At 45.6% G+C, this 27987-nt stretch overlaps 1 protein-coding gene and 1 long non-coding RNA gene across 3 annotated transcripts; one reads left to right on the top strand and one right to left on the bottom strand.

Annotated features, from left to right (window-relative positions):
• Window positions 1-1262: 1262 nt before the first annotated feature.
• IKBKB (inhibitor of nuclear factor kappa B kinase subunit beta) lies at window positions 1263-27635 on the bottom strand. Of its 2 annotated transcripts, XM_081921306.1 has the most exons (21): window positions 27458-27633; window positions 25867-25961; window positions 24957-25074; window positions 22118-22187; window positions 20757-20845; window positions 19082-19171; window positions 18154-18278; window positions 16348-16455; window positions 14818-14947; window positions 13312-13506; window positions 12666-12780; window positions 11042-11165; window positions 10029-10180; window positions 9062-9123; window positions 6868-6977; window positions 5124-5173; window positions 4314-4413; window positions 3998-4145; window positions 3320-3447; window positions 1848-1938; window positions 1263-1509 (listed from the first exon to the last, which is right to left on the bottom strand). In XM_081921306.1, the coding sequence occupies exons 1-21, from the start codon at window positions 27557-27559 to the stop codon at window positions 1438-1440; spliced, it is 2274 nt and encodes a 757-aa protein (XP_081777432.1). In that variant the 5' UTR covers window positions 27560-27633; the 3' UTR covers window positions 1263-1437. The 2 variants fall into 2 exon arrangements, with proteins under 2 accessions (XP_081777432.1, XP_081777431.1); XM_081921305.1 differs by lacking the exon at window positions 1263-1509 and having other exon boundaries at window positions 1554-1938; window positions 27458-27635.
• LOC309375590 lies at window positions 6984-10038 on the top strand. Its single transcript, XR_014170967.1, has 2 exons — window positions 6984-8643; window positions 9773-10038. It is a non-coding gene; the product is annotated as an uncharacterized lncRNA (long non-coding RNA).
• Window positions 27636-27987: the final 352 nt, after the last annotated feature.

The raw sequence follows: 27987 nt of genomic DNA, 5'->3' as shown, positions 1-27987 counted from the left end.
CAAAACCCTAGCTAGGGCTTTCTGGCATCAAGAAGTATTTGGGTAAAGTGCTTCCCCCATTGCAGCATGGCTGAAGCAAAACCTGCATTGCCTGAGAGAGAAATGTTTTGGGAGAACATTCAGTAGTTTCTCATAGCTTTGGACAGAGACTTGGTCAGGTTGATTGTAGTAGTTCTGTAACCCAAGTCCTTCAAGGCCAGTGAAGCAGCAGCACCAGAATCAGTTCTGCTTTCTTGTAACTGAATTTGACACAGTGTTCTAGATGGGAGTGTTGACAGTGGAAGTGTGTATAAGGTACTCTAAGCCCAGCTCAGAGTGCATCTCTAACACTTGTCACATCTCTACAATCTTGTGAGAATCTGCTAAGCTTTTTAATTTCGAGGAAAATTTCAGAATTATAGCTTGGGCAATGAATGCCAAGGTCTGAAGAGCCAGTGCTCCAGATCTTAACTTTAGTCCATCCTTGAGTTGTGAACCCCTTCAGATGCTTCAGTCAGAAGGATACTTTGGCTATGGAAAAATGAGGACCTAACACTTCTGCCTTGTTAAGTGCAGGAAAGAACATAATTTTGTCCTTGGAAAGGCCATCTTATTATCTCTCTCATTATGATCAGTGTGACCCCATCCAAACACTGGGATCCTACCAGCTTTGTTGTTCAAGGCAATGCATTTCACAGGATACGGTAGTTATATCAGGGACAGCCAACATGGTGCTCCCCAAAGGCTGCTGTACAACATCCCTCAATTCAACCTGTGGCAAACCTGTGGAGTTGTATGTCCAGCAACTGCTAGCAAGCACCAAACTGGTTATCCCTAAGTTACATGGTCCTTAGGCTTTTAAGCCAGTATGTTTGTAGCTGCATGCCCAACCACATAACCTGCCTTAGCTGCTTGAACTTTATTGCCTAAGCTAGACCTGGCATTGCCTCTGCTTGCACTGGGTACTGTACAACTTGCAAGGTATGGGGTCCTTTGAAGTCAGCATCACTGGAACAAAGGTGGTTACCCGTACCTGGTGACCATTAAGTTCAAAGCTAATTGCAGAGACCAACTTACGGTACTAGTGGAAGAGGTAAGCCTCCCTGAATGGCTATCCTGATCTGTAATGGTGCATACTGACCTATATCCTGCATGTATGCTATTTCTAAAACTGGTGCTTCTAAGTTTGCTTCCAAGTCAGAGGTTTAATAAATACCAAGTGGGAAATGGTCAGAGTGGGCAATTTATGCTTTAGGGAGGTCTAGAGAGAATTCACACTCAAACATAGTTCACAAACAGTATATTTTTTACATATACAGATGATTAAGAGTAAAAAATGAATACAATCAGTCAGTGGGCAATAGGCATAGATTTCTCAACAAGGATAGCAGCCTCCATTCATAGCAGGCTACCAACTTTTAAAATGTTAGCTTTTAAGCGATTTAATAGTGGCCCTTTTCACATCTGGGTTTGTTCTAGGCCTTTTCCTCTTTCTTCCTCTTGAAGTTTCAACCAACTCCAGTCCAGAGCCTAAAAACAAAACAAGTGCTTATTGAGACACCTCATTCATAAAAACTGTGGCTTCCTGTCCAATTTCCTCCAAAGTATTTTTCAGCTCAGGTTATATCCTCTCTTGTGTGACTATAAGCTAGTCTAAATAAGAGTGCTTTCTCGCTGGCTAGAAACAAGTTATTGGTGCTTTCATATGGGGAAGGCCACCTACCTTTCAACCATCTAACATCAGGTGTCTGAGAGAGGGGCAATGCCACCCACTTTCAAACTGACCTGCAGGGACTGTACTGGCAAAGCATCAGTCTCTCCGCTTCCCTCGCCCCAGTCACTTTACAACAGAAAACATAAGATGTTACCATAAAGCTGTGCTCTTGATCCTTCATTGTGTGGTGCATCACATTCTCTAGCTGATTGCAGAGACTTCGAGATTCCATCAGTAACTCCTCACTAAAACAAATCAGAAGATTTTTAAGAATATCACAATAAAAGGAACTGGCATAAAGGAGGTCCATTTTTTCATCACGGCATACTTTTGCCAGGATTAGCAGAGCTGCTTCATGCCTTCACTAGGCTAGTGGGAACCTATTTTTGTTGTTTTGTTTTTAAAAAGTGAATCACAAACTGCTTTAACTGCCTTCAGTTTGACAGTTTGCTGTGTGACTAAAGGGGTGTTCTTCAAAGGAAGTGTAAAGTTTGCTCCCTTTGGCTGAGAACAGATAATAAAAAGTGATACAGTGCATGTTTTAAAAATAATTCATTCCTTGCTTGAAAAAAAGCATGTACATTGCAATGCTGAACAGAGGAATGAATCTGTTTGTCTTTGAGAATGTTATCGGAAGCCAGTAAAGTATTTCCTTGTGAAGTCAGCCAGCTCCAACCAAGCATGCTACCATTCACACACCTTTCTTCTGTCATGAGTATCCATCACCGGTGTCAAGGTAATCTGTGACGAGTATTGCCTGCGAGTTGTAGCACATATGTAACATACAAAAATGCAACACAGGAACTTTAGACACATTTGTAAGATGACATAGTCTATGCGTGTGCAAGGGAAACAGCAAGGGAAAGTATTACCCAGTTCAACTAACTGCAGACAAAAGGGTAATGCAGAACAGGTACCTTCAATCTTTTCAGACCCAGTACCCACTTTTAATTCAAACATGCAGTTGGGGACCCAATTCTTACTCTTCTACCATATATTTGCATGGGGCTGCTGCCCTTGTTATGACCCACTGTGGATAATAATAATTTATTTTTATACCCCGCCCATCTGGCTGGGTTTCCCCAGCCACTCTGGGCGGCTTCCAACAGAATATTAAAATACAATAGTCTATTAAACATTAAAAGCTTCCCTAAACAGAGCTACCTTCAGATGTCTTCTAAAAGTCTGGTAGTTGTTTTTCTCTTTGACATCTGGTGGGAGGGCGTTCCACAGGGCGGGAGCCACCACTGAGAAGGCCTTCTGCCCGGTTCCCTGTAGCTTTGCTTCTTGCAGTGAGGGAACTGCCAGAAGGCCCTCGGCGCTGGACCTCAGTGTCTGGGCAGAATGATGGGGGTGGAGACGCTCCTTCAGGTATACAGGGCTGAGGCTGTTTAGGGCTTTAAAGGTCAGCACCAACACTTTTAATTGTCCTCAGAAACATACTGGGAGCCAATGTAGGTCTTTCAAGACTGGTGTTATGTGGTCTCGGTGGCTGCTCCCAGTCACCAGTCTAGCTGCCACATTCTGGATCAGGCTGTGACACACTAGTGGTCCCAAGCCACCTGCTGAAGACCAGTGCAGAGGTAACCAATAACTATGAGAGCAAACCATTGCCTTAAATATTACCTTTTAATCCCAGGATCCTGTAAATTACTGTGCAGGGCTGGAACCTGCAATGAGAGTTGACCAGGATTACTAAGGCGTGATGCGCTTATGCTGTCTGGGCTCCCACTGACAGGCCCACGCACCTTGCTCTGCAGGAGAGGAAGAACACAGATCAAGCTTTCTACATGCAATATGAAGAAATACACTATTTTCATTTAAAGGCATTGATGCCAGTGATTTCCAAACAGCTGTCAGGATCCCTGAAGAATATCAGTAATACAAAGTTCACAATGCAGGGGGCAGCAACAGGAAAAGACGGGGCATGCTCTAGGGCAGTGTTTCCCAACCTTGGGCCTCCAGATGTTTATGGACTACAGTTCCCTTAATCCCTGACCACTGGTCTTGCTAGCTAGGGATGATGGGAGTTGTAGTCCAAAAACAGCTGGAGGCCCAAGGTTGGGAAACACTGCTCTAGGGTTATACACTCAGTTAACGTGAGGCCCAACAAGTCTGGCCTAGAGCCCTCAGAATTTGTGAAGCCCACTGGTTTCTTAGCAGGCAAGATGATGGGGAAAGGGTTCTCAGAAGATTTTGAGAGTTGGGAGGGAGCCGTGGGCACAGTTAATGCTACTTGATCTTCGCCAGATGGAGAAGAATCTGATGTTCCTAACCAGAAAACATATATTCCACTTTACTCACACAGGCAATTTTCAACAGGTTCCACAGCTCTTTCTGCCGTTTATCCTGAAGCTCAACAACCATTTTCTCATCCTCATTCATCAGGCTCATCACCTCGTCCACTTTAGGAAATAACTCCAGTGCCTTTTGCTTGCAGACAACTGTTTTACTGTAAAGAAGAGATAGCCTTCTAGTCACGTGTCATCAGCTCTACTAGCACAAGGAGAGGGGGAGAGACAGAGAACTCTGAGAGGTGCGGGACAATGGCAGAGTTCCACTAAACAGTATTCCCAGTAACCAGGACAACCTCACTAGAGTGGGTCTTTGGGAGTCCTACCTGAGCTGAGCATAAAGGAGGCCGACTTTCTTTTCAAAGGTCTGGATTGCTTGCAGAAGTAGCCTCACGACTTCTTGGCTGTCTCCGCTAGTCCTTTGGTCTAGACAAAAAGTGTGCAGAATCAAGTGACAGAGGGGGGGGCAGGGGCGAGAAAGCTCCTCAAAGACATAAGAAAGGAAACAGCCCCCATTGCTGTGACTGTTGGGCAACAGGCAAAGGAATTAAAACCCTTGAACAGCTTCAGCAAGATTGGATCTATTCTGGTATAAATTAATACCCCTCTCTGGATTTGGCATCACTGCCACTAATGCAGATTAAAATCACCGCTCTATATTTGGCGGCATTCTTCAACATTGCTCAGTAAAACTTGGAGCCAACTGGTAACAGCTAGTTCAGCAGAGTGAAATGTGAATGGAATACCAAATGCCGTTGAAGTGGTTGCCAGAACGCAAGTCACTGCTCTTTAGTATTCATCCCTCACCATGTCCACAAAAAAGTGGGGCAAAAGCATGTTAAGGGGTAACAATCTTCTCATTATTAGTAACACACTATTCTGTGTTGTGTTTTGTACTACAGAAGTCTCAAAGGAGACGGGGTGGGGGAGGTTGATGCTCAAAGAACGGGGATTGTAAACATGCATCTCCACAGCACTGTCAAGGAGCACAAGGTTGGGGGGAAACGGTGAGATGAGAAAGCAGCGCTAGCACATGGTCTTGCGGCAATTCCTCTCCTGTGCCCAGCTGTAGTCAGTTTCCTTTGGAACAGATCATGCCGCAACAAGATTCCTATGCTACAAAGGCTTTTTTTTACCTCTTGGCTTTTCTCTCAGTCTCTGGTACAAGTCCTTTGCTTGTCCCTCTCTATAAAAGAAACAGAAAAGACAAATTTTCTCCAGTGCTTGTGAGTGTAGAAGCAAGCCCACCCCACCCAACACCATGTTCAGACCAACTGAGTGCTCAGCATGGTTCAACACCTTCTGCGTGGCTTTGGGAAAAAATTGCTCTCTTAGCCTGTTACCTTTCTGTAAGAAGTGAGAATCCTAGAGACTTACACACATTACAATTGGTAAAGCACTTTTAAGTTGCAATGGTAACTTCGAGCATAGCCCCTGTACAGCTTGCCCTTCTCTCCCGTAAATCCCATTTGGCTACAGTTTAATGTTCCACTTATTTAAATTATTTACAAAATAAAATTACTATAAAAACATCATTTAACAACAACTTAAAAGAACAAACAGAATACTAACATAACTACATCAGCCTTTCTTTTGACATGATTTTCCTCAGTGCCTCTCCTGCCCCCTTTTCTAGTACTCCTCTCTTATTGACAATGGCACTCTTCCGTATGGAGATGGAGGGGGGAACAAGGAGCAACTCAAATTCTGTGCCATATTATCTTGCAGCCTCTCAGTGGAGTAAATACAGATCTGCTGTTCATTTGCCAGTTTAGATTTAATCCCAAGGATTAACAAGACCCAGAAGATTCTTAATCTAAAATGCAAATTTCCTTAGCCAGTACAAGGTTCAGCTATACATTTCTTAGAATAAAGTGGAAAACCTATCCCTTACACTCCAAGTGACCAGGAGGGTGCTCTTTGATTGCTCCCCCTGCACACATGTAACTAGAAAGACTAGGCAAGAAGAAAAGTTCTGGCCAGTCTTCTTCATGATATGCTGTTGCTGGTTTTTTGGTGCATGGAGCTTTAACCTATCTGCAGCCTGAAATGGTAGAGTTCAGGTGAGACTCTGCTGAATGTATACAATGGAGGGAGAGAGATTAGATTAGCCTCCCCCAGCCTGTTGCCTTCCAGATTTGGATAAGTTGCACCAGTCTTTTCAACCTGGCTATGTTGTGTGTTGGCGTGGATAACCTCCTTTGGGCCACATGACAGCAGTAGTCGTGGGCACCACCCGCATTTGTAGGGCACACAACCCCCCCCCAAAAAAATCTGCTGATCCCTGTGGATCAGATGAGGAGGCGAAAGTGATGGCCCCTCCCAGCACATCAAATGGCTGCTCTGATGGCTGTGGAAGGGGCAATTTGCCTCCAATAGTCATCAGGCTACTGGGGCCTGGGCAGGGCAGAGAGGTTTAAGCTGTGCCACCCACTCCAGCATGGTGTGTACCTTATTTTTTTCTTTTCTGCCACCACTGACAAAATTGGTGGAGTCTTGATGGGCAGGGGACATAAACATTTGCTTGTGGGGCTGGATCAGACCTGGCCGGGTTGGCTATAAGTGCAACCTAGAGAAAGGTAAGCACCAAAAAAACTAAAAATCAATTTTTAAAATAGGTATATTTAAGTGCTGTGCCACTGGATTCCGTGACTTAGGTGTGCCGAACTTTCTAAGTTTCCTATGCTGTCCTTTAAGTATAGGGAAACCCAAAAGCTATCATGTTTGTCGTGTTACACATGCCTATCTGACCTCTTCCCAGGGTACATGTCTATCAAACAAAGGAGGTGATTTTATGCTGCCCCAGGATGATGGATACTGGAGAAAATGGTATTTAGGAAAGGGCTAAAACAAGCAAAGGCACTACAAGCAACTACTTACAGGGCGTCCAGAGAGCTCCCTTGTTTCGGGCCCTGTGGGATTCTCTGCAGGTCCACAATGTCTGTCTGTAGGGCCATCGTCTTCTTCACCAGCTGCTCAACTTCCTCCTCCTCGGGAGGCAGAGGAGGGGACAAGGAAAGGACAGCAAACCAGGAATGGTTTGGTCATGTTGCAAGACATCATTTCCAGTAGCCTAGGCTGCAGGTAACCCAACTCTTTCCAGCCAGTCTTAAACAATCCCAGGCTAGCAATGAGACAGTGGTATCATGCCCAAGGAGGCTGGAGGAAATGCCCTTTTAATACCAGGCACCTGCGCACTGCCTTCTGCCATTGACTCAAAATTCACAGCCAGAGCTGGTGTTGTGAGGGGCTTGCAGTCTTGAGCCCACCTGCTGACTCCTCAAGAGCAGCCTTCACCGATCTGGCACCCTCCAGATATTTTGGGCTACAACTGCCGTCAGCCCCAGCCATGACAGCCATGCTATTGGGGGTTAATGGGAATTGTAGTCCAAAACATCTGGAGGGTGCCAGGTTAGTGAAGGCTGCCTAAGATCCATCCAGGGGAAACAAATTTCAAAGCCAACCAACCAAGTAAAACAAACAAATATAAGATGTTTTGTTGCCACACTGTTAGCTTTTGGCCAACACACTGGAAGGTATAATTTTCAGAGCCTTTTGACAATACTTGAAGTTCTACCTCTGAAGCCAGCAAGACAGACAATTCTAGTACCTAAACCTAGCACTTCTCACCTGTGTGCTCCTCTTGCAAAAGCACAGCAGGTGCTGACAAGAAGGAAATTTGCATTCTGGCCTTCCTCTTACGTCTTGCCCTCTGCAAAGAGGCTCATCTGGCCTCCACATTAACATCTTTAAGATGATCTGGAATGTTGTTTAAGGTCTTATTGCTGTTGGGTATCTTTTTGGGTATTTTTTGGGGTATCTTTTAAGCCAGATCAGTTTTAATTGTGATTGTGATTGTTATTTAGACTTAGCTGTTTGTTTCAAAAGTCTCTCTAAAAACCTTACCAGAAAAAGAGCCAAAAAGAGCATATCACAACCATCAGAATGGCCCATAAAAAGACCTAGCCAGACTTCAGCATCTTGGGGGATGTGACTGAATTAGTTCTAATGATTATTTTAAGTGGTTTGGCTGAAAGAGTTACATTTTTATATTGCTCATTTTTAACAGATAGTTATCACAGTTTATTCATTGCTTTCCCTGTTAAGTCACTTGTAACGCAGCAGTCCTCGTCAGTGGCCTTTGGTAAGCCCTCGCTCTCAGCTTCAGCTCTACATCAACCATATGGGTGCAATACCATATGCAATACCAGGTCTTACAGGGCTGGTACAAGGATCACCAAGAAAAGGTTTTTTAAAGATACTTGGAACACTTTACAGCAGGGGTGGGGAGACATCAGGCTTGGGGATACACTTTGCTTGTTACTAGAACATCAAGATCCACCAACCAGAACCTGATGCAAAAGATGCACAATGAAGAGAGTTCTGAGCTCAGGGATTTACTGTATGTTCCAGAACAGGATGGGGCTCACAGTCTATACTGCCTGCTATCTACACTGTGGATGGCAGTGACTCTTGAGGGTTTGGGACAGGGTTCTCTGCCAGCCCTAGCCAGAGACGCTATTCGAGATTGAATCTGAACCTTTGGCATGCAAACGAGATCCTCTACCATTGAGCTCCAGCCCCTCCCCAAGCTATTTTCATATCAAAGCTGCTTGCCTCAAAAGGTTTTCATTTCAGCAGTATAATTTAGGACAGGTAGGGGAGAGTCATTTTGCTGCTGCCATGGTTAAGGAACTGAGAGTCAGAAATGCATTCTGGTTTACTGCAAATCACTCACAGAGATCTAGCCTCTGCCCACCTCTGCTCTCAAGTACTTGTTATCGTTTATTGTTACTGGATCCTCTTATCCTTCCTCCTCCTGTGACCACACAACTCTGTTAATCTCCAGCTAATTTTCTACCCCTTGCCCACAAGCTCTGAAAGAAACAAGGAACATCTTGGGTTTATTCCTCGTCCATTAATCTGCTGCTTCCCAAAGTCCAACAATTCAGACAGGATTGCCAAGAAATTGATCCCAGGCACCTCACAGGTTATGGCCTGGCAACTCTAACCATCCTTTGCAAGGCAAAACACTCATCCAAGCAAAACAAGAGAGAAAAAAGTCCAAGCCTACCCGCCCACAGAGCTCCACAGTCTGCTCCATTTCCTTCCATGCAAGCAGCAGTTTCTCAGAAGCTGTAAAAAGAAAAGAGCTCTGGTTTTCAAGAGACCCTTCCTAGATCAGCAAAAGTATCCCTTTGAGCCTTCTCAAGGAGTCACCATAAACATTAGATGCTGTGGCTGGTGAAAACCAAGTCTGATGGGGGAATATGGGAATTTAGGGCAGGGCTGATGCAAGACATGGTTTACTGAAAAGAGGCACTACATTGCAGAACAACTCATTTTTACAGGAACCATTTTCTAAACTGAGCTAGGACTGAAGGGGTCTGTTGCTGTTCAGACTGAGGAGGAGGTGATTAGAGAGCTCTGACATGCAATATAATAAAGGTGGGAAGTCCAAGATCAAAGGCCGTCCTAGAAGTCAACAGGAAGCCTTTGAGGCACCACAGACACAAGAAAAGCTTGTGAAAGCAGGGAGCTGCCCAGGAGTATTCAGACTCTCATCAGACATTGAAAATGGGGTGGGAGCACATGGGGCACAACTCCTGTCACTGCAGGGAATGCAGGGGTGGGGGTGGAGAGCAGGCCAGGAACCGCTTTCCTCAACCAACGCCCAAGCTATGCAATAATACAGAGAAGAAGATAAACATAATTTCTTAAGCGTATAAAGCAAATAAGCACTATTAAAATTCTGTTGTTTGTTTAAATTCTCTCTCCCTTCAAGAATTCCCTGCACAAAAACATCCTGGCAGATGAAGGAGGAGTTTAGCCTAACCCCCTGTCACCCAGCCCATGCTTTCTGGCCTGGGGAAGGATTCAGGCTTGCTATCATTTCTTAGCAGTCTCTGGTGGTCCAGTCGAGGAAGAAGCGCAAAATGTGATATTGTAGGGAGCGTGACCTGGCATCAAGGCAAACAAAACCCAGGGAAGAGGTCTGTCCTAGCAACTGCTTTCCTATCATTAAAAACAGCCAAACTCACTGATTCCAAATTCAGTTTGCTCATTGTACTTCTCCAAGTCAATCTGGATACTGGCTTTGAAGAAGTCCAGCTTTGCCTTCAGCTGCTGCGACAGGGAGGCCATCGTGTTCTTCATCTTGGAAAGGGTACTGTTGTGGCGCAGAAGGTTCCTCCTACAAAGCCAGGCAGAAAGAGAGAGAAAGAGTCGCCCCCTTGGAGGCCCAGCTGACCAGACCTTGTCTGCTCCCCTTTGCTTGGGCTCCACAGCCATCATCCCCACTCAGCGTCAGCACAATGACATGGCACACCTTTTAACCAGTAGTTCTGTCTCAGTCTCAAAGACAGTATTGTAAATTTATATGTCTGTCTGTCTATAAATATTCCTGGGGTGGCTTGCTAACATTGCAGCGTGTAATAATAGAAACCAACAAAAAGCATTAAAAAACCAGCCAAGAAAAAACCAACAATAGAGACAGCATCAAACATTTACAGTCTGGATTAAACTAAAAATGCAAAAAGCCTTGGTCAATAAAACCTTGGCATAGAAAAAGCCAAAGAGGAGCCAAGCAGGAGCCTATTTCATATAATCTGTATTTAGAGTGGCATGCAATCCACACAGCTGGGGTACACAAATGTGGTTACTGAGGGCAAAAAATTAGTCCCTTGGTAATTTCCGTGTTTCTCCTTTCCTTTTTAAAGCAAGGCTTCCAGCCCCAAGAACTACAAGCATAAGCAGAACAACACCTGGGAGCCCTCTTGAGGTTTCAGAAGGCAGGCCTTCCAGCTATAGCCCCAGACTCTCTGCACCCTCTCACCCTGGGCTAGCATAAGAAAAATCAACTGGCCAAATAAATATAATGCAAATTTGCAGAAATGTTTAAGGCATTGGAACGGAAGCGTCTCTGGGCACAGAACAGGGAACATTTCCTTTGTGGTGCAGACTTCACTTAGGCTGCTCATAGAACAGGCCAGCGAGGTCTGAGCCCAGTGGACAGAACTGGCAGCCCCAAACGTAGCAGGATCCCATCACGCACATGGCTGCCCGCTGCCCATGCTGGAGCTGGTGGAAGTCCTCATTCAGTCTTCGGATGGTATGCCAGACCTGCCCCCACACTTTGCGCAGCTGGAGGAAGGAGAGGTTCTTCTTTGGATCTTGAACTGCAGAAGAAAGAAGAGAAGATCGACAGGGAAGAGGGACACCAGTGGGGAAACCCAAAGCCACAATTAGGATTTTGTATGCTTTACAGGCCAAGTGCTGGTTTCGACAAAATTAGAATATGTCTGGACTTTTTCAGGCTATCCCAGGACTTGACTGGTCTCTTAATTAGCTGGATGCTACAAAAAACTCTCTCAGGAGTCAAGTCAAATCCTCAGTTCTGCAACCAGCAAGCCAAAACTACTCCCTGACTTGTCTCTTTCAGCCCCTGCCTGCATGGTGAACCAAATAATTAATCTAGTCAATCATAGGCGTGGGTTCTACCGCTGCCACAGACATCAGTGGCAAAAATACCCACCTGTTGGCTCATCTCCCAGGAGATGCAGACACAACCAATGAATGAGAGAGCAGCCGTAGTCTGTGTCTTACACGGTCCACCTGCCTGTCATCACACAACTTACAAGTGTCCATTAGGTTTTGAGATACGGTAACTAACTTTGTCTACACAGGCAAGGAATTCCAAAAGCTCCTTATCTTGCCAGCATTTCCTGACTCTTTCCGTTCATTCCAACTTCTGCAGTAAAAATATCAAGGGCTGAATTAATTTGTTATCTCAGTCTTACTGATCAGTATAAATGATGTTTCAAAAAACCAAGCTGAGCTTGGGGCTCACATCCGTCACGGGTCTGTGCACTTGAGAAAAATTCACTCCTTTTCTTGGGGAGTGAAAGACTCAGCTTCAAATTCCGCTTAGCCAGGAAGATCACTGGGGGCTTTGGGCAAGCCAATCCCCCTTAGGCTAAACTAGCTCACCAGGTAGCCAAGAAAATATACAAAAATATATTTCCTATGATGAAAAGCGTGTAATACAGAAATTGTGGAATGACACATCTAGAGGCTGCCACCGTGTCGCCTTGTGTTCAGTGTGGTATGTATTCTGCAATTCATGTATGTACAGAAACCTGAATTGTCATAGTATGGTGTCCTGACTTCTTAAAAAAAATTTTTTTAAGGAAGTTCCTAGCCCATATGGTTGCAGAGATAAGCTTGAAAGTGTGTAAGCAAAACCAGAAAGAATCTCACCAGCCAGAGAAGACCTCAGCTGTATGAGGACTTCTAGTGGCTGGAGGAGTGCTCACTGCCCCTCCTCAGTCATGCCAGGTAAGGAAATATAAAACTATATGCTGCAAGTTTTTATGCCATAAATTGTTATTTTATGATACTTCATTTTCAACTGTATTTTATCATTTTATGTTGTAAACAGAATAGAGAATGATATATTGGGCAGTTTTTTATAAATATAGCAAATAAAACAAGGTGCTTAATTTGTACATGTTACACGTTTCTTGAAGCTGAATTTGGATTATTATTTTTGTAAGCACAGAGCACACATATATTTCCAATCAGTCACAAAGGCAGCAAGTATTCCTCACTATATATTCACCTCAAAACAATTAATTCCCCCCCCCCAAGTAGCACCAAAACACAGAAAAGGTTCTTACGAATACTGTTAATGCTTTCTGGATGAGGTCGGGGAGAGATCTGAGGCCTGTATGTAACTTTTCGGTTGTCGAACAGGAAGAAGAGGCCTGTGTCAGCAACTGTGGCATCATTTAACTGCAAGGAAAAGGAAGCACGGATCCCTTATCATGGGGCCTATAACCTGGAAACATCTCCTACAATCATGCCCTATCCAAAGGACTAAGAGCGGCCAACAGAAATAGGATATTAATAGCTAATTCTCTAAAGGAGTCACTCAAAGTCATTCTCCCAAGTGTTCTATCTGAAAGAAATAACATTATGTAAGGAAAAGATGCAGTGTTCTTAATACAATGAGAAAATTTGTACCTCATTCATTGCTACACAAGTCCTGTTCCTCATCCCTCAAGCCTCTTCTGTTTCCCTTGTTATCTTTCCTTGAGTGGTTTTCCTTTGCTCACAAATTTACTCTCAACCAAACCATCTCCCACAAAAAGGGGAATCCATCCCCCTGCTTCTGCACTCCCCATCCCTTTAAAACAATGGCAATTCCTTCCAAGGCTTTGTAGTTAAGGTAAAGGACAAAACTGAAATTTCACTAGCTGGGAGTATTCCTAAAGCAACAGTAGCTAATTTGGTATCCGTGGGTGAAAATGCTATTGGACACACCTTGATGTCAGCCAGATACTGAGTGGCTGGTTTCTCAGAAAATAATGCCAACCCTCCTTCCTGAAGTAGCTCCTGCTCCTGCTCTGGGATGCCAGTATCTGCCTGGATCTTGGCTTTCACACTCTGCAAGGTCTCGTCCTCTGCCAGAGGATACACGTGCACAGTACCCGTTACCATGTCTAGGATCTGCACCAGCTGCAAAAGAAAAAACCCCCCAAAACAGAGAGAAACTGGAACCAGTACAGGACACATCCCAACTTGCTCCAGTTTGAGAATTTGTCCAGAAATAAAGGCCACCAATAGCAAGACCACCCTCTCTGCCAGAGTAAAAGAAAGGATAATAGGCCGGGGTAAATTCTGCTTCAGAGCAATTCAGATTCTGGGACTCCATGCATAGGGAATGTTTTTGGCACAAACAAGCCATTTCCCACCTGCATTCTGAGGTGGTGCAACCAGATGGATCACAGCACCATATATTAATCTACATGACTTGTTTCTCTCCCCTTCTCTGCATCAGCCAGAAAACTAAATGTATCTTTGGACACTAAGTGGCTTATAGGGAAATTTCAAACCTATTTCAGCAAAGCTGTGAAACTGCCACTAAAATGTTTTCACACTTATCTATATTTAAATATTTGTCATGCCTCTTTCCAAAGAAAATCTCTGATAAACGTATTGCACAGTAAAAACAAAAACAAACCTAATATTTGATACATTACTCTGTAATATAATATACTGAATACAGTAATGCAACTCTCTCAACAAATAATTTTTTAAAAGTTAATAAAAACTTGTCAGTTTAGCTAACTGGTGGCACTGAGTAAATAAAAATATCATTACCTTTCAGAAAAACAGAAAATGCGTACACACATAATTTATTTGAGCAATTATATAGTACGCTATATACTGTATCAAGCTCACACCAAGTGACGTAGATAATAATAGAGCTTCAGGCGGAATTTGAAACACTGAATGGATACAGACAAAAATAAGGCATGAGGGAAACTGAATCACCAAAATTTTGTGAAGAAAAGGCAAGAGTAAAACGAAAAGCTTTTAGGGCCTCCCTGAATGCCAACACTGAAGGAGCCAAATGAATATTCAGTGGAATAAAGTTCTGCAAGGCCATGACCTTGTCTTTGGTGCTCACCAACCAGCCAAATGGATGTCACCAGCAGAGACACAAGAAGGACCTCAAGCATAGATTTTGATTATGGGGTTTTATAGGAGTAGGAATTCTTTCGGTAATTCAGCTCTAAACCATTTATGGCCTTAAATGTTAACATCAGCTCTTCAAACTGGGAGTGCAGTAACAGCCAGTGCAACTGGCACAAAAGTGGTGCCATGTGTGCAGAACTCCTGGTGCCCATTTTGCAGCAAGAGAAGTTTCTGTACCACAACTGCTCCAATAAGCCACTTTAGATTATTCCCTATTTTTTTGCAATGTCACATCTAAAGGAAATAAAGCGAAATCTACAGGCACCCCCCCCCATTAATAACACTTACTTTTAAATTCAATATATCATCCAAAGCCTTGAAACAACCATTGGGGCCATATGTAGGGTCAGTGCCTCTCTGCCGCGCATGCCATTGGAGCATCAGCTGCAGCCATTTCTCCAGCCGCTCAGCCAAAACACTGAAGGAAAGCAGGAAAAAGAAAGCACTGGAATGAAGAAAGTGCTGAGGTGGGGGTGCAGGGGGATGAGTCAAACATCTTTTCTGCAGAGAAGAGTCCTAAAAGTTATCTTTAAGAGACATAACATATTCTGCAGACTTGCTATTCTCTCCATGGTTCAATTCACGGGACCCTTAACTACAGGATGTATCCCATGTGATTCCCGCCTCCCCAATTCCCTCAAATTAACTAGTAAGCTTTTTGGGGGGCAGGGATCCTTTCCCCCCATGAATGTTATTCAAAAATGAAGGTATGTGTCAGGAAATTGCCATCGGAAGAACAGGTGGCGGAAGGGCTCCAGGAGAATAGGAGAGACTCTGCAGCAGAAGAGGGAACCAGTAGGGGGGGAGCAGGAGCTCCAAGGGGAAGGGAATCGGAGGAGAGGCTCTGGGACACTTCCAGTGAAAACAGCGAAGAGGTATCAAGGCCCCCTTTAGGAACCCCCACCCCTCGCCGGAAACTGTCACGCAGGGAATCCAGGAGACGTGTTTCCGTTAAGCAGCTTTTATGCTGGAAGCGTTTCCGCAGGCGCCCACTGTCGGATTCTACCAGCGACTGACGGAGCCATGTCAAAGGGCTCCGCTCAAGGCAGAGCTTTGCTACGCTTAGCAAACTCTGAGGGACCAACCCTTTTACGCACAAGTAGCTCATTGTCCCATCACAGTATGCATTGATGGTGGTATGTTTTAAATATAATTGTTGTTGGTTGCTGCATAAATTGCTAGATGTGGGGTTCGGAGCAAGGAAAACCCAAGTTAAAACCTCTGCTTAGCTACAAGACTCAATGGATGGCCTAGGACAAAACATTCACTCACCTAACTTGCCCCACAGGGAACAGAACCTCACCCTGAGCCACTTAGAGGGAGGGCAAGACTGAACTACAATAAATAAGCCAATTCTTCTTCCTATCATATCTCCTCTCAGTCTCCTCTTTTTCAGGCTGAACATACCCAGCTCCTTCAACTGTTCTTCCTAAGGCTTGGTTTCCAGACCCTTGATCATCTTGCTCACCTTCCTCTGCACATGCCCCAGCTTGTCAACATCCTTCTTAAATTGTGGTGCCCAGAATTGGACACAGTATTCCAGGTGTGGACAAGTGGGACTATTACTTCCCTTGATCTGGATACTATACTTCTGTATAGAATAGCATTCGCCTTTTTTGGCTCTAAATACACTCCTCAAGTCCTGGTTGACCAGTCATAAAATAAGCAGTGGAAGTTTCTTAACAACAACTCATTTGCATAAATTGCTGTCAGTTCATAACTCTGATTTGAGAGTTGCAGAACCAGAAACAAGGAAAGTCCCAGCCAGCCTGCAAAATGGGCACCCGAGTTTTCCTTGAGGCGTCAGTCGTTCCTTACCAGTTCAGATTGTTGGGGTGTGGCAGCTTGCTAGAAAATTTCACTTCTCCCGACAAGTCTTCATAGACAACAATATCCAGCTCACTTTTCTGCCGGACTTTTGCATGCCTAAGAAGAAGCACACATTGGGTGGGTTCAGACTTTAGCTTACCCTTATAACTGCACCAAGGCCTTTTGCTACAGCAGAGGAAGAATTTAGGAGCTTTCGGTTCCATTTTAAATTAATCACAGCTTGCAGTGTCATCCAAACCCACACAAATTGGTTAACTGAAACATGCCAACATCAAACCAGAGTTTATGAGGATGGCCTACCTCAACCAGCCATACTAAACATTAACCAATTTGCCTGGAAGCAAAGGCAAGTTGTGGTGAAGCTAAAATGGAAGCAAAAGCTTTCAGACTGCTCCTTGTGGCCACTCCAGAGGAAACGGGAGGGAGTGGAAGAGCCCAGAGCTCACCAAGCCCTTTCTGGTCACGCTAAGCCATACCTTGACCCCAGAAGTCCAAGCAGTGGTGTCTTCCAGATTGGATCACTACAGGGCCCTCTATGTGGTGATGAGGAAGCTGCAATTATTTCAGAATGCTGCGGCACAATTGTTGACAGGAATGAGGCCTTGTCAAAATACTACAGCTCTGCTCAGAAGTCTGCACTGAGTGCCCATTTGCTACTGGGCCAAGTTCAATGAGTCACTCTTAGAATATAAAGCCCTTAACAGCTCAGCACCCGTTTACTCGTGGGATTGCCTGACTCTTCATGTGCCCACTTGACTGCTCCGATCTGCAGAACTAGCACTGCTGCAGCTACCAAATAATATCCATTCTGCATTTTTGTGTGGCAGCACTTGAGAGTCTGCCGCTCCCTGCCTCCTGGCACCAGGCGTGTGTCTTCACTGCACTTCTTCCAGCACCTGCTTCAAACATTTTTTTCATCAAGCCATCCAGACACGTAAAAGCTACATGTGTTTTAATCTGTTTTTAGCTTACTGTTGATTTTCAGTAGTTCTGAATGTTTTCTAAATATCTATTTTCAGCGGTCTTTTATTGACAATTGCGATGTTTTATTTTTTGGAAACCACTTCGAGGTTTTGTTACAACCAACAGTATGTGCGTTAATGAAATAAATACATCTAAACACACTCATTACCACACAGAGAATTGTCTCTGAGGACTGTGTCTAAGAACTGGAGGAAAAGTTCTCTCTGTCTGAAGCCAATGGTGCTGTGCAGAAGACCACCTGGCTTGGCACCTGTGACATAATGAACACCCTTCTCTCCAGCCTCTGGAGTAGATTTTCAGCTTAAAAAACCAAGACTGTTCGGATTCTGTTTTGTTTTTAATCAGACACCATATGATTGTACAATTATACATTTAAACCATGGATGGGGAACCCATGGTCCTCCAGGTGTGTTGAACTATAACTCCCACCAGCTCCTGCCTCCAACGGCGCCTGGAGGGCCACAGTTTAAATCAGAAGTCGCAAATGTAATAGTGAATAAAACCAGTATGGCAAGAAGAAAGAAGACATCCACCAGAGACAGGCAGGATAGCCAAACAGGTGAGGAAATCTTGGTTGCTGCCAAGACATGTTATTTGAAGCTGGAGCCAGGCTCACCTCTCAGATGCAAAATGTGCCTCTTTTTATACACTGCTATAGAAATTATTAAGTTATTTCTTACAGATCACCCTGATCAGCATTAACTCCTCCTCTCACCTCCCTGCCAAGAAAAATGCTGACCGTTGTATTCTCAGTTTTCAAGTGAAAAGGACATTTCCTAAGAACCTCACAATGGAGCCAGAGTTACTCACCATTGCACTGGCTGCCAGGAGGGAAGAAAAGGTCGGAAGCCTGTGATACACTCAAAGGCCAATGTGCCAAAGCTCCAGTAATCCACAGTCACTGTGTATTTCTGCTGCTCCAGAAGTTCCGGGGCCTGAAACATTGAGAACCAGGAAAAGGCTAGCAGTGCAATCCTTTACCTGTCTACTCAGAAGCAAACCCCTTTTGAGTCCAATGAGACTCACTCCTAGGTGGAATGCAATCCTACACCCCAGAAGCTCCCAGCTTCCTAAAAAGGCTCCCTCGAACCAAGGGAGAACTTGAGATATGATCCCTTCCCTCTACTTCCTTAAGACAGATTTTACTTAAAATAGAATTTTAAATAAATTTTAAAACAGCAATCGCCAGGCTGAGGACTAGAGACAGGAAGGACTCCATGACACAATGTAAATCTGTTGTGGAATTCACTAACACAAGATGCGGCGATAGATACTAGCTTGGACAGATTTCTTTTGTAAAAAACACAAAAAATCCTATTCTTCTTATTAATTACATTTATATATCACCCTTTATCCAAGGATCACAGTATAAAAATGGGTTCATATCGGTTCAAGGTCTGTCACTGGCTACTGGCCATGAGAGCAAAATGGAACTGCCATGTATAGAGAGGCAATATACCTCTAAGGATCAGATCCTGGGGACAAACAGTACTGAAAGGCCATCACCTCCCTTGTCCCACTTAGAAGTGTCCAGATGGACCCTTGGTCGGACCCAGGAAAGCAACATTTTTGCAACTCATTTGAAATGCTTCTTTGGGATACTGGCTTTGGCTTCCTGGTTCCTAACAGCTCAGCTTCCCATCCATTTGTTGCCACCTTTAATGTGCTGCTTCCACTCCTCCTGCCTAATTGTGCCCTCCTGGGTGCAAGCACGCTATTTGCACTTGCAAATCCTTACCAGATACTGCAATGTCCCAACGAAGGAAGTGCAAAGGCTGCCTTGATCCAGCTCTTTGGCATACCCCAAATCAATGATCTTGTGTATTAGCTGAGAGAAAGCAGAGAGGGCAGTTGTGGTAAACAGAACTAGAACCTGAGAGCTTTGGCAAAAAACAACACCCAAATGGCTGATAAATATATAGCACAAGCACAGAGTTGGATCAGCTCTGGACCCAGCACAATATCCCATTCATCCTATCTCTGTGCTTGGAAGAATCGAGGACTGCGAAAGTATTGTTAAGTAGCGTGATCATGTCTGGAGGGGGTTCCAAAAAAACAGCCCTCCCCTTCAGAGCTGAAAGGGACTAAGCCCTACAGCTGACAACTTTCCCAAACAGAAAAGCAGGACCAACCTGCCACAGCCCACCATATACCAGACCTCATGATTCACACCAGAGTGCCACAACCAGAGAGCAGCTGCACTGCAAAGGGATGTCTGCACATCAACAAATTCAAAGTGATTTAGAATCATAGAATAGAATCATAGAATCATAGAGTTGGAAGAGACCACAAGGGCCATCGAGTCCAATCCCCTGCCAAGCAGGAAACACCATCAGAGCACTCCTGACATGTGGTTGTCAAGCCTCTGCTTAAAGACCTCCAAAGAAGGAGACTCCACCACACTCCTTGGCAGCAAATTCCACTGTCAAACAGCTCTTACTGTCAGGAAGTTCTTCCTAATGTTTAGGTGGAATCTTCTTTCTTGTAGTTTGGATCCATTGCTCCGTGTCCGCTTCTCTGGAGCAGCAGAAAACAACTTTCTCCCTCCTCTATGTGACATCCTTTTATATATTTGAACATGGCTATCATATCACCCCTTAACCTCCTCTTCTCCAGGCTAAACATGCCCAGCTCCCTTAGCCGTTCCTCATGAGGCATCGTTTCCAGGCCTTTGACCATTTTGGTTGCCCTCCTCTGGACACATTCCAGTTTGTCAGTGTCCTTCTTGAACTGTGGTGCCCAGAACTGGACACAGTACTCCAGGTGAGGTCTGACCAGAGCAGAATACAGTGGCACTATTACTTCCCTTGATCTAGATGCTATACTCCAATTGATGCAGCCCAGAATTGCATTGGCTTTTTTAGCTGCCGCATCACACTGTTGGCTCATGTCAAGTTTGTGGTCAACCAAGACTCCTAGATCCTTTTCACATGTACTGCTCTCAAGCCAGGTGTCACCCATCTTGTATTTGTGCCTCTCATTTTTTTTATTTTTTTTTGCCCAAATGCAATACTTTACATTTCTCCCTGTTAAAATTCATCTTGTTTGTTTTGGCCCAGTTCTCTAATCTGTCAAGGTCGTTTTGAATGTGATCCTGTCCTCTGGGGCCACTCCTCCCAGCTTGGTGTCATCTGCAAATTTGATCAGGATGCCCTTGAGTCCATCATCCAAATTTGAGCAAGACCACCAGAACATGCTGCAGGAAAGCAACTCACATCACTACAAACCTCCAGCCAGTTTAGTCTTTTCTTTTGTAAGTAAATATGCTAGATCAGTATCTTAGCTGAAGCACACCCAACCCCTATTCACTGAGTCTTCTCAAACAGCGCCTTTGGCAGGAGGGATACAACTCTGCCCAGCACCCTGCCTTAGTGGTGACAGGTGGGGAAGCTTAACAGAAGAGCATCACCCACCCTCTCTTTTCCTTGTTGAAGGACAATGTTTTCTGGTTTCAGGTCTCTATGGATGATCCTGTTCTCGTGAAGGTATCTGAGAGCAGAGGCTGAGACGGAAGGGGGGTGGAGAAAGAGGGAAAGAGAGAGGAATGTATTGTCATGACCAAAATCTATCCGTATGAATCAATTAGTGCATTCTGTTGTTAAGTCAGAAAAGCAGCAGCAGCACTGTATAGGCTCAGAGCCAGTGCCGGATTTACGTATAAGCTAAACAAGCTATAGCTTAGGGCCCCACTCTCTTGGAGGTCCCCAAAAAATTAAAGGAAAAAAAACCTGGATGTGCATTTCCAAAATATATGGTAAAAAACAAATAAAATAAAACCTACATACAGCAACAGTGGCAAATGGCTTTAGATACCTATTAGGTCCATAAATTACCATATAGCATATATTCAACACAAAAAACAGACAATTTGTTTTTGACAAAGGACAGCTGGACATATAAAGGGCCCCATTACCTTCAGTAGCTTAGGGCCTCATCAAACCTCAATCTGGCCCTGCTCAGAGCACCAGAAGTGCAGCGTCTGTCATTAGAAGTAGAGCAGCAGAGTTCACGTGTAGCAGCAAGAACACACAAGCACAAGGTGCAGTAGCCTAACAGCTGGGGCCATCCAGACCAGCTGCTAGAGCACATTTCTCCTGAGAATCTGTTTTGCCCTGCCCTGATTTCTAACTCCTACTCTAGCCAAGGGATAGAAGAAAAAGCCCTTGCATGTATGAGAATATACTTTTTTTTGATAAGGACATATTCAAAAGATGAGATAATACCCGAGACATAAAATCTGATAGGCATCTGCAACCACACCACCTAGGGGGCACCAAATCCTCATTGAAATGAGGAGTTCTTGCACACACCTGTTCATTTCAGTGCGCTTGTTCCCTGACAGGTGTTTGCATCTCACTATGCTGTCCTTAAGGTAAAGGTAAAGGGACCCCTGACCATTAGGTCCAGTCGTGACCGACTGGCCGAGGGAGCCGGCGTACAGCTTCCGGGTTATGCGGCCAGCATGACTAAGCTGCTTCTGGCGAACCAGAGCAGCACACAGAAACGCTGTTTACCTTCCCGCCGGAGCGGTACCTATTATATACTTGCACTTTGACGTGCTTTCAAATTGCTAGGTTGGCAGGAGCAGGGACCGAGCAATGGGCGCTCACCCCGTCGCGGGGATTCAAACTGCCGACCTTCTGATCGTCAAGTCCTAGGCTCTGTGGTTTAGCCCACAGCGCCACCCGCGTCCCGATATGCTGTCCTTAATTCCACTCAAAACCCACCATCTGAGGCTCCTTCCCTCCCCGCAGGACCACCCCTGGTCACTTACCAATGTCTGACAGCAAGATAAGGATAGCTCTCTCCCGCAGGCCACAGCAGTTCTCAAGCTGATTCAGGTGCTGAAAGGTGTAACGAGAGGACATGAGAAAGGTTTCTGTTGAGCTTCCATATGTGTTAACCATTATGTGGTTAAAAAAAAAAACCAATTTAGACTGAGTTTTAGCACACACGAAAAACTTAAAACAAATCCTTATTTCTTTTTTTAAAAAAATAATTTTTATTAACTGACCAATCACATCAAATCAAACCAAATTACATAAATTACAAATTACAAAGCCGAATTTTAAATTTTTGTTGGGGGTACCCATATTTCAAGTTCCGAAGGGGATCCAATCATCTTCTTGCTGCTGCTTTAATGTCCACAAATCTGTCCATATGATGTTCACAATACTGTCCAGTCCTTTCTTATTGTTTTCCACATCTCCTCTTGTTATTCTCATATATTTTTCCTTTCTCTTTGTGACCTCTGATGCTCTCCAAAGCGGGTTAAAACAAGTTGTAATCCTGTGTGGATATTTTTATTCATCCAAGAACCATATTCAGACGAAAAAAAATTCCTTCCAGTAGCACCTTAAAGACCAACTAAGTTAGTTCTTGGTATGAGCTTTCGTGTGCATGCACACTTCTTCAGATACACTGAAACAGAAGTTTCCAGACCCTTCTATATAGTGAGAAGGTGGGGAGGGGTATTACTCAGAAGGGTGGTGGGAATGGGTGATTGGCAGATAGCTGTGATGAGCCTGTTGACGACTCTTAACGACTGCAATAGGTATTACAGGAAGAAGCAAGGGGTGAGAAGGTGAAAAGTGGCTTTGTCATGTATAATGAGATAAGAATCCAATGTCTTTGTTCAGGCCAGGTTTCTCCATGGTTTTAAGTTTGCTGATAAGTTGCAATTCAGCAGCTTCTCTTTCCAGTCTATTTCTGAAATTCCTTTGTAGTAAAACAGCTACTTTGAGATCTTGTATAGAATGTCCTGGGAGATTGAAGTGTTCTCCTACTGGTTTCTCTGTTTTGTGATTCCTGATGTCCGATTTATGTCCGTTTATTCTTTGGCGTAAGGTCTGGCCTGTTTGTCCAATATAGAGAGCTGAGGGACACTGTTGGCATTTGATGGCATACACAATATTAGACGATGAGCAATTAAATAGTCCTGAGATGGTATGTGTGATGTTGTTGGGGCCAGTAATGGTGTTGTCTGGGTGTATGTGGCAGCAAAGTTGGCATCTGGGTTTATTGCAGGCTCTGGTGCCAGTGTCCGTGTTAGGTCTGGTTGTAGTATTATTGTGGGTTAGGAGTTGTTTGAGATTGGGTGGCTGTCTGTAGGCAATGAAAGGTCTTCCTCCCAGAGCTTGAGAAAGAGAACTGTCATTGTCCAGGAGAGGTTGTAGATCTCTCCCTAGGTTAAACACTGAAATCCTGAGCCAATATTTTAGGGCAGCCCACCACGCTTTAGTTGAAATTGGGCATTCACCAGCTTCTAACGGAGGACGGAGTTGGGGACGCAGTTAGGTACCTGCAGCAGAGATCGTAGAAATTTTGCCTGAAAGCCATCTAGCTTTGGCAGGTCCCCATTATGCCAGACATTTGCTGCATACAGGAGTTGGGAAACGGGCTTTGTGTTGAAAACCCTTAAGGCTGCTGGAATATATTTGCCGCCCTTTGTGAAGAAGAATCTGAGTATGGCTAGCTTTGTAATCTCCGCCTTTTGAAGGGAGGTTTTCCGGTGGTGCTTCCAAGATCCTGTATGATGGAATGTGAGCCCTAGATAACTGAAGCATTTTACCTGTTCAAGGTTATGGCCATCCAGCACCCATTTAGACTGGGAGAATCTTCTTTCGAAGACTAAAATTTTAGATTTTTCATAATTAATGGATAAACCATTTCCAGAACAGTAATCAGATAATTTCCTCAGCAGATAATTCAAACCCGGTCTGGAACGTGAGATGATGGCCGTGTCATCAGCACCACGCTCTAGCCAACTGAGCTATCCTGAAGGCACAATATCTCCACATCAGGGAAAAGAACATACTTTTCAAATACAGATAAGTAGCCGTGTTGGTCTGCCATAGTCAAAACAAAAAAAATTCCTTCCAGTAGCACCTTAAAGACCAACTAAGTTAGTTCTTGGTATGAGCTTTCGTGTGCATGCACACTTCTTCAGATACACACATATGTGTATCTGAAGAAGTGTGCATGCACACGAAAGCTCATACCAAGAACTAACCAACCACATATTTCTAGCAACCTTCTCTGGGAGCAAGACGGCAACTGCAGCAGGAAGGTATTCAAGCAGAATTCACAAAAAGTGTCCTGCTGGATCAGGCAGACAGCCCATTTGGGCCAGCCCAGCCTTCTGTTCTCCTGCAGCCACCAACCAAGTGCCTCTAGAAGCCTGCAAGCCGGACCTGAACGCAGCAGCAGCTCCCCCCACTTGTGACTCCCAGGAATGCTCAGGGCCTCCTGCTTCCTCCCGACAGTGGAGGAAGTCTTGACCACCTGCCTCTCCACTATCCAGGCCTCAATGGGCATTCAAGCATAAAACAGCACCAACACTCTATCCCTGCTCTCAAGGGCTTTGGAACTAGCCTGTCATTGCTGCCTGCAGATACTCGTACCTTGTATGTAAGCTTAATAATAAATATCTCTTAAATGATAACTTCAGAAGAAACCACTAATGGGTGGCACATTATTTGAGAAGAATGAAGCTCCTCCCTCTGTGCCACAAACTCAGGCAAAGCCCTCACTATGACTGGGAATACAGAGCAGCCGTTTGATTAAACCCAGTCCATTTTCTCAGTCTCCCCCCCTTTCCGCCCCTCACTCACCCTCCTGAGATCTCCTCCCTGGCAGTACTCCATAGCCAGCAATGGCAAGTCATTCAGGGCAAGGTTTTGCATCCCTTCTGGGACATCCCGGGCAGCCACCACATTGGGGTGGTTTAGCCTGAGGAAAAGAAAACACAGTAAGATCTCAGGTGGATCTCTCACTTTACCTTTAAGCAATGGCTTTCTAACTTTCTGAGAAACACTTTCTACATTGGCCTGTCTTGCTATGCAATTCCTGAAGGTCCACCATGAAACGAGTGTAGAAACAGATTCTGGAGCATATTCTTCAGAACAGGTCATCCTGCTGGGCCCCACAATCCCCCCATGTGAACTGACAGTGTGCTCTAAAACATTCTCCTGGAGCTTCATGTTGCAGGAGGTGGGTTTTTTTTAGCTTTTTAAAATCAATGTCCTTACCATTCTCATCAAGAAGACAAAAACATGAAAGAAGATTCTGCATATTAAACTCTTTGGAGGAAGCATCGTGTTGAGCAGAGTCCCACTGGGGCCTGCTGTCACTGTCAGTCAGCTGACTGGTACTGACAGCAAACGTCACTTGCCACTTTAAGGCTCCTGGCTGTCCTTTGCAGTGTGTCTCTACCTGTGCTTCCCTTAATGCCACATATGGCTTGGGCACAGTTTGGGGGAAATGGCCTTGTGGACCAGACTGGGACCTGTGCAGGGCCTGATTTGGCCTGTGGACCAGAAGTTTCCCCATCCTCACTTGGAAAACCAAAGCCTGGCTTAATGGGTTAATGCTGCCACACCTTCCTTCTCAAGATTGGGCAAACTAAAAGATAACTCTGTAAATAGACAGGATTAAAATCCTGGTGCTAAATGCATTTACTAGAAGGCAAAGTTCACTGCCCATGATATTTACACAAGCCACACATTTCCCAATACTGCTCACCGTTTCATGATTTGTATTTCTAAGCACCATCTTTCTCTGTTCCGTGGGCTGAGCTCCTGACGACACTGTTTGATAGCAATTTCTTCCCCACTCTCCTGTTAAAAAAGGGTGAGTTTATTCATGTGAACCAAGTGCTCTGACCTTCAAACTCTCAGAACCCTGACAGTGTTAGTACTGCTGCAGATGCTACAAAATTCCTATGCCATTCTTATATGAATCTGAGAAGAAGAAGAAGAGGAGGAGGAGGAGGAGGAGGAGGAGGAGGAGGAGGAGGAGTAGTAGTTTGGACTTGATATCCTGCTTTATCACTACCCGGAGGAGTCTCAAAGCGGCACACATTCTCCTTTCTCTTCCTCCCCCACAACAAACACTCTGTCAGGTGGGGCTGAGAGACTTCAGAGACGTGTGACTGGCCCAAGGTCACCCAGCAGCTGCAGGTGGAGGAGCAGGGAAGCGAACCCGGTTCCCCAGATTATGAGACTACCACTCTTAACCACTACACCACACTGGCTCTCTGAGGAGAAAACCAAGTGCAGACTCTATCAGGATTATTTTACAAACGGCCCTTTTGTTGTGTATGCACACACACAAGTTACTGAAGCCAATCTACTCAGTAATAAATCTGCCAACTGTTGGTCAATTTACTAACTTGCCCTGTTTCAGAAGCCAGTGCTGGAGCAGTTATTGCAGAGATAATGAACAGAACAGAGACTCAGAGCCAACAGCACTGGAGTTGGCATAGAGTTATGTGTGGAATGAGCACAGAGGTGTGTGAATCTGTAAATGAGGGTGGTATGCTCCCTGTACGTCCTTTGGCAACCCCACGCGTAGAAGATTGGCTTCAGCTCAGTGGTGCAGCAGCTGCCTTGCATGCAGAATGTCCCTGGTTTGATCCCCGGCATCTCCAGACAGAGCTGGGAAGGAGGCTCTGGTCTTCAGCCCTGAAGAGCGGCTGCCACTCAAGCGCCACAGAGCCAGGCGGACCAATACTCCGACTTGGTGCAGGGCAGCTTCCTGTGTTTGATGTACCATCTATCTGCAGCCGGGGTTTTTTTATTAAAAAATCCTATGTGGAAATACCTTGCAGGGAGAAATGTTGCCATGTGAAAGATCTCCTAAAACTCCAAGAGTCCACACACTCAGGATCCACACTCGGGGGACCTTGGACGTCTTGGCACAGCAGCGCCGCCCTAAGAGCGCAAGTGGAGGCAATGGCGCCTTCAAGGGCCACCTGTCCATTTCACCGGACCCAGGACATAACTGCGGCTCACACAGCACACATCGGGCCAGCCAAGCTGACTCTTTTTAATATATATCTGGAGTTTACCGAGGTGGCCTCCTGCCGGGGGGGGGGGGGGAGGCTGCCACGGAAACCGAGCGGGAGGCGAAGCGGCAGAGCGAAGTCTTTTCCTTTCCCCGCCAGCGAAGCCGCCGCCTTCCCAGGGGCTGGTTCTCAAGGCGGACCTGGAGGCGGGCGCCGGACTTCAGAAGCGGCTCCCGGAGGCCTCCGAGGCTCCCCTTCTCCGCGTCGCAGGCCCGAGAGCCGCGCGCGGGGTGCACGTGTGAATGCGCGGGCGCCTCTTCCCCTCACCTGGTTCTGCCAGCGGAGGACGTTGCCGAAGCCTCCGGTGCCGAGGCGCTCGCGCATCTCCCAGGGTCCGCAGCTGCCCGGGGGCTGCAGAGGCGGCGCCATGGCCCAGGCCTCCCTCCTTCCCGCCGGGCCTTCCTTCTCGGGCTCCGCCGCGGCTTCCGCCTTGGCCGAGAGGCGCCAGGAGGCGGGCCGGGCCGGCGCTTAAAGGGGCGGAGGGAAGGAGGGCTTCGCCGCCACCCCAACGGGGGACCGGGGAGAGCAGAAACAAGGAAAGAACACAAACGAGAAAACAGAATGCGATTCAAATAAAGAAAGGCATCGATCTTCGGTCGGCAGGGAGGGCCCTTCCCTAACCCCCCTCCCCGCCCAGCACGGGCTTCATCTGCCGCAGACCCCGGGACGGGACGGGACGGGACGGGGGCAGCCAGGCGGCTCCCTCTGCTCCTCTGCATGGAACTGCAGACTTGCTGGGCAGCCAGCCGGGGGCAGAGAGCCACCAACTCCGCTCTCAGCAAGTTGGCCTGCCCTTG

Source organism: Podarcis melisellensis, assembly GCF_964234715.1.
Source record: "Podarcis melisellensis genome assembly, chromosome: 8".
Lineage (NCBI taxonomy): Eukaryota > Metazoa > Chordata > Lepidosauria > Squamata > Lacertidae > Podarcis > Podarcis melisellensis.
Note: the sequence above shows the minus strand (reverse complement) of the source record. Positions and strands in the feature narration are given on the sequence as shown.

Bases quoted from the DNA above. Each gene is read 5' to 3' on its own strand.
- IKBKB (XM_081921305.1), bottom strand. From the start codon at position 27,559: ATGGCGCCGCCTCTGCAGCCCCCGGGCAGCTGCGGACCCTGGGAGATG. The intron at 14,948-16,347 runs GTAAGGAACGAC...GCTTTCCTTCAG, and splicing joins CACCCCAACAATCTGAACTG to TGTTTTGGCTGAGCGGCTGG. The intron at 9,124-10,028 runs GTGAGTTTGGCT...TTCTTTTTACAG, and splicing joins GCAAACTGAATTTGGAATCA to CTTCTGAGAAACTGCTGCTT.